The sequence below is a fragment of the Rhamphochromis sp. 'chilingali' genome (assembly GCF_963969265.1).
Source record: "Rhamphochromis sp. 'chilingali' genome assembly, chromosome: 2".
Taxonomy (NCBI): domain Eukaryota; kingdom Metazoa; phylum Chordata; class Actinopteri; order Cichliformes; family Cichlidae; genus Rhamphochromis; species Rhamphochromis sp. 'chilingali'.
Window position 1 is genome coordinate 16665904 of NC_137930.1, and position 13429 is coordinate 16679332.

Below are 13429 nucleotides of genomic sequence, written 5' to 3' on the forward strand. Positions count from 1 at the left end.
TAAAACATCCACTTTTAAGACTTTTGGTGTAACAGCACCTCTGTCATTTTGACCTATTTAGACATATTTTTCCATATCTTCAGGAAAACTGATTTTAAAGTTTTAAAAAGTGAGTGGCAGAGAGTAATAAAAACTTGGTCCCAGCCAAAAGCCAAGACACAAGATGAGGATCGGGTGGAAAGTTCAGAGAAAGCAAACAATGATAGATGGTAAAAAGCTCAATTCTTTCTTGGAAGAGTCTAGTAAAATGCCAAAGGGGAAATATTTTGAAATAATTTCTTACTCTGTGGAATATTAATACATAGGAAAGTGTATTTTCAACATTACGTGTTGCAGGAAGGGATATGCATTACATTACACTGTTTATATATATATATATATATATATATATATATATATATATATATATATATATATATATATATATATATATATTACAGTGTCATGGCAAGCAAACCTGAAGAATGCTAACCAAATGAACTCCTAAAAGACAGATACCTGGAAATTTTCACCAGTGTGTATACCTAAAAAGTGGTATAGAATTACAGGATCATTAATAATATGAATGAAAGGCATGACGTAACCAACAGCTTGGAGAAAACATTAGTAAATACAATGTAAAAACTGTAAAGGGATCTGCATCTAAAGTGAGAAGAGTTATAGCACTATTGTTAACATTTATTGTAGTCTTATTATCTTTAGGTTTTGGGCTTGAAATGGTCTTGGCAAACAAAATACATTGCGCTTACTTGCAGAGGGCAAATGCCCAGAAGCTGTGCTTGATTGATTAACTTTAAAAGCGAAGGGTTTTTGTTTGTTTGTTTGTTTGTTTTTTTCCACCCTTGAATGAGAACTGGAATTAAATCTAAGCTATAACAATCTAAAATTAAAGAACATTAGCACGCCTGTAATGACATGGTGTAAACTTTCTACTATGTGGGCCCCTAAGGAAGTGATGATTAGGATTTTGTAATTGTGCAACCTTTCTGGAAATCTAAGCACTCTAAAGGAGGTTTAAGTGTTGTAGAGTCAGCTTGGCAGAAGCTGAGCACCAGTAGTTGTGCTTTCCTCCCATTCTTCCTTCGGTGTTCCTTCTGAAAGAGGAAAGGGGGCTTTGTGAGCTGTAAAAAAAAAAAAAAAAGTCTAAATCACAACGTGACTTTTTGACAGAAAACCTTTTGATCGGTGTTTAGAGAGGTATCCATTCCTATTTTGCTTGTTTGTATAGGGATCCCTGTATAAACGTGCCTTTTAAAGTAATTTTAAATCTCCCCTGGTAAATTCAAGATCAGAGCTCCACTGAGTTAGTCCCACAGCTATGCATGCTAGTTTATGTTCACTTGACTCTTCAAAAGATCAAGAAATAATAATAATACTAATAAAAGACGTATGCATTTCCACCATTATATGTAATTTTCATGTAAAAAGTAAATATAGTGTAATACAAATATTACAGTTTTTTTAAGTGTAAAATATGAATTACGTGTCAAGTAAAACAAACACATGCCACTAAAAACTGCATTATACCACCCTGAGAACTAGAGTCGATATCAGTGTGGAGCATAGACTGGGAGTTGTTTGAGGAGATAAAACTTTGGAGGCGTATTAATCCTCTGTCATGCTCTAGATTTTCTTTAGGGTTCCTGGCGGCAAAGTGTTTAACTTTATAAATGCGCCATCGTTATATTAGACGTACCGATTGTTTTTGCAGTGTAATATACATAAAATGTAAGCGCAAACATTTTCCGGGAGAAAAGCCGATACCCTATTTGAATGGATCCATGCTTGGTTGGACTCCGGTTTAAGGAAGCTTGTCCGCCCGGCAGTCGGAGCGGAGGGGCACTCGACGGCGAGAAGCTTCAGGCGCGGTGTTAGCTGCTGACGGACACCGAAATAGCTTCGCGACGGCTTTCCGAGCATCTTAAACCAGCGCAGCAATGTGCATATTGTCGCCGTAACTCTCGTTCTGTGTCATATTCAGGTGAGTAAAACTTGAAAATTGCCTTCTTTGTGGCTCAATTTGTGTGAAGATAGCCCAGGCTAGGAGTGTACGCTGTGGCTCAGTACAAAGGCTTTCTTTGCCGGAGAAAATGCCGGGGCTGCAGCAGCCGGGAGGCCCGCTTGTGTCTTTCAAGTCACCGACTAGCCCTGCTTAACTCTCCCAATGTTTCACATCGCTTCCTCCATTTCTCGCCCAAACGTCGCGTTTCTGCTCAGTCTAAACGCATTTAGTGGCATTACTTACGTTCTAGCGGGTTGTGGACCGAGTGCTGTGGGTTTTGACAACCGTGGCCGGTGCGAAGAAACATGGTTGCTCTGCGGAGTCTCCTAACGATGCAAGCCGGGCAGCTGTGCACTCCGCGCCGCTATAGGGTTACGGGGACAGCCGGGGTTGGTCTGCTGAAACCAGGAAACCGTCCCGTAGCGAAAATACTGACAACGGCACGTTTACTTATGAAACACGGAAAATGTTGTTCGTGAATTGTAGGTATGTCTGGCGAAAGTTTCTTTGTATACATAATACATGAAACAAAGTTGGCGTAAGACTCCGGTATGAGGCGTATTTGGCTCGGTTTATAGGCTTTTTTTTTCAGTGCCGCGTCTTTATTGACCCATTCTGCTTACGTAGTGTTACTTGTACTTTCTACCGGGTTCAGCGAGTTAAACGCAGTAATCGGGATGGTTAAGAGTTTAGCCTCGTAGCTGGGCTATAGGGGGGCTGGCTGTGCACCCCTGTAGGCTGCAGACTGAGCTGGAAGGGCGGATTTCCAATTTGTGCAAGCAGGCTAGGCTCGGGCTCCGCGACTCATCCAGCAGGTTGATGCCCGAAGGCTACTTGATGGTGACGGGACCCTGCAACGTTTATCTCTAGTTTTAGCCTAGTTTATCCCTCCATATATAGAAGGGCCAAGGTCCCATCCTATAACTGTGGAACCTGACACTTGTCCGGACAGCCACTGTTTATTAGTGTGTCAGTTTTAATATTCTGTCCTCTCAAATGTGTTTGCATTTTTAACAGAATGCAAACAACCTGTAATGTCTTTAAGTAACATATCAAAAACGTCATAACTTTATTGTAACTACACCTGTACTACACTTATGATAGGTCCAGATCAGATACCGCCCTATCAGAGCAAAGGAGTTTCCTAAGATACCTTGTTTAATTAGAAAGGTGCATTTCTAATGCACTAAGTACACACCAGAAAAACTCAACAGCTGACTTCTTGGAGTGACCTTTAGTGCACTCCAGCCTAAACCAGATAAAATAACACTCACCTGTCACTCGAAACAGGCACAACCCTAACTTTAAGCCTTAATATCAATGAGTGTTTCTAAAAATGTGCATGCCAGAGATGCGGCATGAAGAGTGGTGAAAGACTGCTATACTGATCAAAGTCATAAAGATGTTTATTTCTGCTGTAAAGCTGTGCATTCTACAAAAATTGACTCCCTTTTGGAGCGAGCCTCAAGTGGCCATTCCAGAAACTGCAGTTTAGTGCACTTCCATAGCCATTTGAGAACAAAAGTCAGCTACACCGGCCTGTTTCCTGTTTTTAGGACACATTTTTTCTAAAATGGAAAAATTTTAGAAAGGCAATTTTATCGCTAACAACTGAGATATCTTTGATGTGACAAGAACCAGCATCTAGGTAATTCCTGGTAAAACAAGAAAAGGGAAAAAGGATCCCACATCAAAAGTGGTGAGAACTCCTACTTTAATAAGCACATAGGGTCTTTGATCTAATGGAAATATTTCTGTAAAGTAACTAGTAGCATAGTGTTGCAGTATTTTTGCAATGTATTGATACAGGGACACCAAATATCTATCTATGCATTCTCTTCAGCTTATCCTGGGTGTTGGGGGTAGAGCTGGGCGATAGAACGATAACGATATGTATCGCGATATAACTTTTACTCGATAGAGAAATTAAGCTATCGCGATAGACCTCGCCGCTCTTGTCCTCTTAAAAAAAAAAAAAAAAAAAAGGTCAGCCAATCCAAATTAAGTAGCGCAGAGCCGAACCAATCACAGCCGCAGCGTCACGTCGCGTGACTTGTTACGTACAGCACAAGTGCCAAGCCGCACGTGTGTTTGTTTGGGAAGCAGCCAGCGGGTAATGGAGCCAGCGCGTAATGGAGGAAATGAGTGTGCCGACTAGAAAAATCAACCGAGCGTGACCGAAGAGAAAACAGATGATGGTTCCAATGCCGGAGAGATTGTCAAACGGAAGAGCCATAGAAGTTCCGTAGTGTGAAGGTATTTCGGCTATTTCAAGTCTGACAAAAAACAGAGTAGCGTGCACTGTAAATTGTGCCGAAAACAAGTCTGGAAATACAATAAACTGGTGCATGCGTCACACTGTGCGCCACGTTATTGTTTCGGTGAAATGAATTTCTACAATACTGTTAATTCTACTCTCTGCAGTGTTTAAATGCTTACATATACACACAGTTACTGTCCGTCCACACATACGACTCGGTTCTGCTTCTATGCCCCAGCTTTGTTTACTTTTTCCCACCGAGGCTTCTAGACTTCTGATTGGCCAACATTTCTGCACGGTTAGGAATCTAGCTCCACCTGCTGCTTTGGCATGTTCATAGCAGCGTTTTCCTTCATTTCTGCCTTTATGTGTGGACGGGATTATTTTTTAAAACGGAAAATCTCCGTTTTCAAAAATACCCGTGTACGTGTGGACGTAGCCTCAGTCTCTGACTGGAAGCGCTAATTCGTCATTCGGCTTTTGTCAGACTAAAGTAACTGTTAAAACTGTTTGAAAAGCTCAGCTATACAACAAGGAGAGATTGAGAATTTCCTTTTAGTTCTCAGTTTATTTGATATTGACAAAAGTTAGTCAGTTTTGTCTGTTCTTCTGTAAAACAAACTAAGATTTATTTTTAGAATTAATATTTTGTTTCTAAGTGGAATCGACAATTTAGTAGTCTGTTTTGTTTGTTCTATTTTGAAACTTAAACGCTTTAGCGGCTGCCTTTTGTGTAGTTTGCAATATTTGCCTTTATTTATCTGAAAAAGTCTCATGTTCCTTAAGTACATCTACCCTGTTGAACTTATTATGGGAAATAAATATTTAAATCAAAACAAGCTGCTGATTATTTCACATTTTACTTGTGAGCAACGGCACATTTAAATCTTACAAATATAGTTATTTGGCTTATATCGTGATAGATATCGTTATCGCCTGAAATGAAAAAACATATCGTGATATGAAAAAATCTCATATCGCCCAGCTCTAGTTGGGGGGTTTATTAAATAAATTAAAATACAATGATGACAAGATGACTCGTCTCATGCACCACCATCCTGAGACAACGTTAGCCTAGCAAACTTGTATTAAATTGGATCAACCAAACAACCATCCAACACACTGGTCTTGACAAGTATTCTTTACATTGCAAATGTACAAAAAATGACACGAGTAGGGAAAAAAATATACCGCGTCCATTATTGAATGGAAAATAAATTAGAAAGTATTTTTCATGCTGTTAATTTGAGGAAATGAATTCAGTAATTGGGAGCCACAGAAGTATTAAAACACAGCTGCCAACATTTCACTTACACTCTGGATGTGCCTTGATTAAATGGTGGCCTCTGGATTGTTATCAAATCTTTGCAGCCTGTTTTATATTGAACTTTTTTTTTTAATATTCTGGTTTGTGGGGGGGCGGCGGGGGTGTTAATTGTTAAAATAGATGAGCATGCCACTCGGGTTGGTGTAAGATTGGATCGATTGCAATTGGTTGTTTTTCTGTCCGGCAACTGATGATGCTCTAGGCATTTTAGAAGGCTGCGCAGTGGCTTAATGTGTCAGCTGTAGACTCAGTTTTGTTGGGGTCTTTTTGTTTGCTTTTAAAGTGCTTTGCCGTTGATGGGTAGACTTAATTATTTTCAGAAACCTTCGAGCTATGATGTGTGGTACCAGACTTGAAGGAGGAAAAGTGGTCTGTAAAATCTCTGTGCTTAAAGTGACGGAATAGTAATTTTTGCTTTGTCCACCAAACAGCTTTAATGCCTGAATTATCAAAAAAATAACAAAAAGCAGAAAAAATGCACATTTAAAACAGATCAAACGGTTTTTCAGCTCAATGTCTATTAGCTGATTACTACTACTCGGGGTAAGGGGAAAGAAATCAGTATGGCATGATATTGCTTGTTTCGTGTGGCTGTGATGTATTTTTACAGGCTCACCTGAAAAACCTTCCAACACACTTATTTGACAAAGTTGCCTCCTATTCAGAGCAGGCTGATAGCTCAGTGACACAGTGAAAACAGGACAGCAACCTCCTTCCATAAACAAAAAAAGAAAAGAAATTTTAAATGAATTTTTCATATAGTGCAACCGATTTCAACATGGGGTTTCTAAATGGTTTGCCAGAGATTGAGGGTGTTGCACACTCATGACCACTTTTGATTGCAAGACCATTGCACAGATTGCCTGATAGTAGGCAACCGTTCTACAAAAAGTTCCAGTCTAATCACTCTCAGATAAATTGTCAAAATTGTTGCAAATAATTGCTTTCCAAATAATGAATGCAGGCAGATTGTCATCATGTTGCCATCAGCCTACATGAGTCTTAAATGATAACAATTCGAGTGGACTTGACTCAACTGGCCACTGGTTGTTCTAAGTGTTCATTTGGACCCAGTTAAAGTGTAATACCAACAGCAGAGTGGGCCATAAAACAACAACCAATCACAGAAGACCCTTCAGATGATCTGGCCTACTATCGGATTAATCCCATCATGAGCAGTTTGGCATTTTTCTTGGCATGCTCTCATGGTTCAGCCACGCTTAAGTAATCTGAGGCTATCTGTGTGTATGTATTAAAGCTACAATAAATCATGACAGCAATATTGGGCATGAAGGACCTGATTTTCAGCTCTTACAGACTGTAAAATTTGAGTAACAGCAGTTTGGTTGGATGAAGTCTAATTGTAGTTTTAATAATCATCACTTTAGTGACATTTTTTCTTTCTGTGTTTTTTTTTTTTTTCTTTTATTCATTACAGAGTGAAAAATGTAACTGAACGGAGTCAGCTGCGCTCCAGTGGTCGAGGACCTCACCCTACTTCACTAGAATGTACTTGATGAATGTACCTCCTGTCGCAGTGACGCAAACAGAATGGAGAACATGTGGCCCGCCTGGAGGCTATAGCCCTCCAGTTTGCTTCAATGACTCTGACACAGAGTTGTCCACAAGAGGCACACCTATCTCAGACAAGGTCCAGATGATCATAGAGAGTCTTAGAAGCACCCAGTCCTCACTCGAGATGGGCGACGAGATCGAGGGTAATGTGCTATCAGGACAGGAGGGTCATCCCCAAGTCTGCAAGGTTGCAGCAGGTTCTTATGTGGGAGTCAAGTCCAAAACTAAAAGCCCCAGTGAAAACCCACATGTTGACATTTCCTCGCCAAACATCCGTGAAAGCAGTGACTCGGATAGCGACGATTCTGTGGACAGAGGAATCGAGGAGGCAATACTGGAATACCTGAAAGAAAAGGATGATCACAAACGCAAAGCAGAACCGTGCTCGACTTTTCTCCCATCATCTAAAATTCAGAGAAGAAACCCATCCATTCCCGAGGTGTCCAAACAGCACAGCAACAGCGATGCATTCTTGATTGCGGGTAGCAATTTTTCAAAAAGCCTCAAAGTCGAGACCCCAGCAGTACCCACTGTCATACCTATAAAAAAGTGTATTAAAAACAAGGCATCTCTAAATGAAAATATAGTTAAGAACTTCGATTTGAATAAAAGCACAAACAAAAGTTTGGAGTGTTCAAAAGAGCAAGCAAGAAATCCCTCTAAACCAGTGAGTCTCATCAACAAAACTGTCAGTTACCCCGTCACGGCTAAGGTGGAAGACTCGAATGATTCCAGTAGCGACGACGGCATCGAGGAGGCCATTCAGAGATATCAGCTGGAGAAAAAGGAGCAGCAGAACACAGCAGAAGCTTTCGATCCACGTGCATTCAAAGAGGAGTCTGACTCGAGTAGCGATGACGGGATTGAAGAAGCGATTCGCTGCTACCAGCTTGAACAACTCAAGGAGAAGAGCGTCCTGACGCCATCGCTGCACAAGCAGAAACCTTTCAGTAAGTCGATAATACACAATGTTGCAAGTACAAGCGCAGAGAATATCAAAAGACAGAAGCTGAGGAAAAAGATGAGCACGACAGAAAAAGAAGTGAAATCTTTCCAGCCTACTCCATCTGTTTCTATACCCAAACCTACACTTTCAGACAGCTTGAAATGTAAAGAAAATGTATTTTTGTCATATAAAGTAGAGAGTTTGAAGGAGCAGGCAACCCCTGCCCCTCCAAAGGCCAATACAACTGCAGAGCTCATGTGTGCTGAGGCAATACTGGACATTTCAAAGACTGTCATGCCTGGGCCCTTCCATCATAGCGTTGGCCTTAGTGGTTGTGTCACCACTGAATCTTCCTTCCAGTCTTCTCTTCCTGAAAACTGCCCCTGTGAAGAAAGCAATGACAGCTCCATTGATAGTGAAGATGGGATTGAGCAAGAAATCAGGAAATTTCTCGAGCAGAAGGCCCAAGTGCACAAACAGGCACCCAGCTCTGCTGTGACTCAAGATGCTCAGGGTACAAATGAAATGGAGAAGGTAAAAGCAAATGAACCACAGATCGAAAAGAAACCATCGAAACTGTCTTTAAAGCAACGAAGAAAACACAAAGAGAAAAACATTTGTGTTTCCACCATGGCAGGGGCAGAGGACAGCGTTAAAGAAACCGCCTCTAAGCCTTTACCTGACCATACAAAAGAATCAAAGCTCTTGGCATTGCCCCAGAGAAGTCAAACACACCCTGCCACTGGATTACACAAGTCAGACCAAAGTGGAGACAAAAGCAGCTCTCTTGACAGCGATGAGGACCTAGACACGGCGATAAAAGACCTTCTGAAAACGAAAAAGAAATCAAAGAAAAAGATGAGAGACTTAAAGCGGAAATCAAGGAAGTGCCTCAAAGACGAAGACCCGCTGTTAGGAAATGCATTTCAGACCAAAAAGTTACACATTGACTTTCTTTCCAAGTGTAGTGATTTGAAAAAGGTGCAGAAAAGTAAGAATGACAAGAAAGACAAGCCTGGGCTGGGGAAAAAGAGCGTTTCACAACATAAGCAAGTTTATAAAGGTAAGAATCACGAGCTGCATGAAGGTGAAACGGAGATCCTGAAGGGAGCTGAGCGTCCAGGCATCCAGTTTGTGCACACTGCGGAAGCCGCACCTCAGATTAAGGAAGACAGCAGCTCAGTAGACAGCGATGACAGTATTGAGCAAGAGATCCGAAGATTTCTGGCTGAAAAGGCCAAGGTTTCTACCGCAGACAAAATTAAAGATGGAAATATAGCCAGGAATGGTACTGTCACTATTTGTAGCTCATTTCAAGATAAAGACATTAAACAGGAAAATCAGCTGGCTGAGATTCCAACGAAAAGTATCAGTCCTCTCTCTGAAAAGTCTCATATTAGTAGTCCAGCTCATAATAGACTTCAGACACCACAGACTGTTTTTCCAGACATCTCTGCGGTCGGTGCACAATCACATCCCTCAGCCGGATCCTGCAGTCCCAGTCTTTTGGAACCAGCAGATGGGGCAGGGGCAGCTAGAACTGAGGAAAGGAGACCGTATATTGATAAAGGTGATGTCCACAACGCCACCTCACAGACGAAGAGGGCTCGACCAATTTTGAGTCCTAGCGTCGCTCATTCTCGCTCAGAGGCAATCAAATGGCGCCAGAGCCTCGGACTACCTACTCACGACGCGAGGACTCTCAGTCGGACTCCGTTCCACATCACCTCATCTGAAATCAGCGAGGGTGGCTCGGTAACACATCAGAGTGGAGGAATGGCCCACAAATTACAGACCCCTGTTACTGTTTGGTCCTCTGCAAGGACCAGTAAATCACCATTCCCCTGTTCTAAAGACACTGCTGGAAATACTACATTCACATCTCCTGTTTTGAATTTTTTTTCTGCTGCCAGACAGCATCCGAGGATGTCCTTTACACGGGATCTACCTGCCGGCCAGAGGTCCCAGTGCTCCATCGAAGGGGAGAAGGAGAGTACGGTGCATATGCCCAAGGACAAGAGTGTGTTTGTGGAACTGGAAGCTAATAGGACAAATCACGTCCAGGTTCAATGCAGGGAAAGAAGCGAGGTTAAGGAGAGAGCAAACTTACTAAGGGAGAAGAAGAGCGAAGGCGAGGGTATGAAGATAGATAATAAAGAAGTGCATCTAGGAAGAAAAGAGGAAGAGTTTATAGATGAGACAGATTGTGAATCAGGCCAGAAGAGAAATCCAGAAAAGAAGCAGGGCTTTTCCACATTGTAAGTATTTTTCTTTGACCACTATAAACCATAGTGTCATCATTTTCTGATTTCTCTAATGGTGTCCTGTCAAATATTATAGATTCTGATCGAGCTCATTGATTTATAAGGGAATGTTTATTGATTTTTTTTTTTTATCATAAAACTGACTTTTTTTTATGTATTTTTACAATTTCACAGTTGTGGAACCACAATGAAAACTTTATATGTGCTCATAAGTTATCTGTTGTTGATCGTTTGAAAAGCAATACAGTGACACTTTCGTGCAGAAACGAATGAGCGGTAGAAAATTACATGTTCCTAAATATTTTTGCTAAAAAACAAAAAAGAAGACGTGACAAGGAAAAGAAGTCTCAGTTTGGCAGAATAACGATTTAGGTTTGAGTCCAAAATGTTTAAATTTAGGTTGCATCTTTTCCCATCTTCCAGTAGGAAACCCAGAGCCCTGAATAGTTACATTAGTTACCTTATTAAGACTTTAAAAGTAATTTCCAACATCAAATTTAGGGATGGACCATTGAATAAGCCAGTACAAATCAAATGACACAGATGGCATTGGTCAGTGGTTATTGTTTGTGTCTCATCAGGTTTGTATAAACTGTTTAAAAAAAATATATATATATCCTGGACATTGGCTAGATTTTTTTTAAACAGTGGTCCTGGTATTGGTTTGAAATCTCACTGTGCATTCTTATTTATTGTAGTAGGTTTCCATCACTGCCTAGATTATGGTTTTCATTTATTTTACATGTGCAGGAAATCAAAATGGCACAAAGTTAAACGTCTGGGTGCTAAAGCTGCAGTGGTTAGGGTGAAAACATAAGTGAGAGAAAACCCCAAAACAATCATTTTTTCGAGCAAAAATGCCAAAACTTCCTAAAATAGGGTTATTTGCTGCATTTCATTTCTTTGTGTGTTAGGTAAGTGGGGTTTTTTCCTCTTCAATGTCAAATAGAATCACTTTACCTGAGCTGAGCAGTCAGTACTGAAAATAAGTTTTAGTTGTAGCCCCAAACAATATTTTTAACATGAAATTAAGGGCATAATTGTATATCTAATGTAAAAAAAAAAAAAAAAAAAAAGACCAATCAGATTTCAATACTGTTTAAACAAACCTTAAAATATATTTAGACTAAAATACAAAGTAAGTGAACTTTTTGGTTTATTGGTTTATTATTCCTCTGAATTTTCTCATCTGTGTCTGCAATGACACAATTTACTTTGTCCAGCATGTGCTGCACTCTGCACAGTGTATATCATTAGATCTTTTGACACTTTCACAACCTTTTCACTCAAGTGCAGCAAGTGTTTTTATACTGTCAGCACCATCTTGAAAAGTCTCCTTCCTTTCTTTTTTCCTTCTCACATTTGTCTTATTCTTTTAATCCCTTACCTCAGACTAATTCTGTGCACTCTGAATGATGATCATTTCAGTCAGTTTCTACTTTTTAAGTATAAAGCAGAAACAGCCACTATGTTTCAATTATTACTTTGACTCTTGTGAGCCACTTTTTTTGGGTAGGGGGTTGTTTTATTTTTAAGATAAATATCATGGGTACAGGAACCAAGTTACCACCAACCTTTTGCTTTTCACACACAGCGCTCTTCTTGTCTTTGTCTGTTCTATAATTGATTTTCATGAAAGAAAATTTAAAGCCGAGTTGCTGGTGATAGATCTTCTAGTAGTCTCGGATAAAGTCTTGCTCCAGATTCCATAAGTACCACATTTCCCCCTCGCTGTCTTGCTAAAGTTGATATTTTGTGTGGCTTGTTTTTGGGTTTTTTTTGTCATGTTAAAGTTTTCCTGGATTTCCTGTTTGAAAAAGGCTATTTATTTTTCTTTATGAAATAAAAAAGGCATTACTGAACATGCTGTGCATATCCAGTTTTTCTGTAAATATTTTGTAAGAAGTGTTTTTTTTCTTCTTCTTCTTTCTTTTACTCTTTCTGATGACAGAAATGTTTGCCATGTCTTTTAAGTGCATCTGTGTAATAAAGATTGGAATCTGAGCAACAGTGGGCCTCTTGACTTAAATTTTATAATTTACAGAATTATTAAAGATTACTGCAGGAGTAGTCTGATGCATATCCTACTCTGCCTTTACCAGGTCTTTATCCAGTGCCATTGATCCCGGCATTACCTTCAGGCCTTGCATAGCTCTTACCTCAGAGGAGAGAGGCAGCATGTTCAACAGGAGATACTTGGCTGAAAAGTGCAAGAAGGTACAATTATGTGGAAACACGACAGCGTTTGTTTGTCAGTTACAAACATCATGATTTCAGTTCTTTATAAAAAACAGTTCAAATCCACAGTGTGAAGTGTGTATTATGCAATGCTTGCAGGAGAAAACTTCCCTCATTAACTCTTCTGTGCACGGCAAGGCTGTGCAGCATGTCAAAAGGAAACTTCAGTTTGTTCCAGTAAGCGGGTATGTGATCGCACCCAAATGGTTTTGTCTCAACAGTGAACGATCAAACGCAAAGAAAACTCATCTGCAACTTGAGTTTCCTTGTTTGTTTGGTTTTTTGCAGGAAACTGGACGCGCTCAGCAAGCTCAGCATACACAGTGAGATAAAAGCTGGCTTTTAAAGATGCACCTGGAAGATGTTGCCTGCTGTTAGCGCGTGTATGGATTGTTGAAAAACTATTATGGACCCAAGTGTTTATGTATTACAGTTGTTGTTGTTTTTTAAAGTATTTAGTAAGTATGTAAAGTTTTGGTAAGTTCTATAACAGTACTAAGGGCATTAAATTTTAATTTTGGATTAAATATGGATCCTGAACTCAGGGATACCTTGAGTATTTCAGCATTTATCTTAGCTGAATTCTTCTATTTTTTCTCGAATGCACAGTAAATTTGATTTGGGGTTATATTGTTTGAGGTACCATATATTTGTTCTTATCCTCATGATGCCACTGTTGTTTTTTGTTAGAAGTGGCGTCTATATTTACAAACATTTGTTTTATATTAACAGTTTTTCTTCTTACAACAAGCATTGGCTTATGTTCTTGAATACGTTTCATAGCTAAATGACACAAGAACGGTACTGCCTGTGACGC

At 40.0% G+C, this 13429-nt stretch overlaps 1 protein-coding gene across 1 annotated transcript; it reads left to right on the forward strand.

Annotated features, from left to right (window-relative positions):
* The first annotated feature begins 1614 nt into the window (after window positions 1-1614).
* Window positions 1615-13346, forward strand: ppp1r26 (protein phosphatase 1, regulatory subunit 26). Its single transcript, XM_080866169.1, has 5 exons — window positions 1615-1981; window positions 7028-10368; window positions 12477-12591; window positions 12712-12797; window positions 12901-13346. Exons 2-5 carry the CDS (start codon window positions 7097-7099, stop codon window positions 12956-12958), a joined length of 3531 nt encoding a protein of 1176 aa, XP_080722295.1. The 5' UTR covers window positions 1615-1981; window positions 7028-7096; the 3' UTR covers window positions 12959-13346.
* Window positions 13347-13429: the final 83 nt, after the last annotated feature.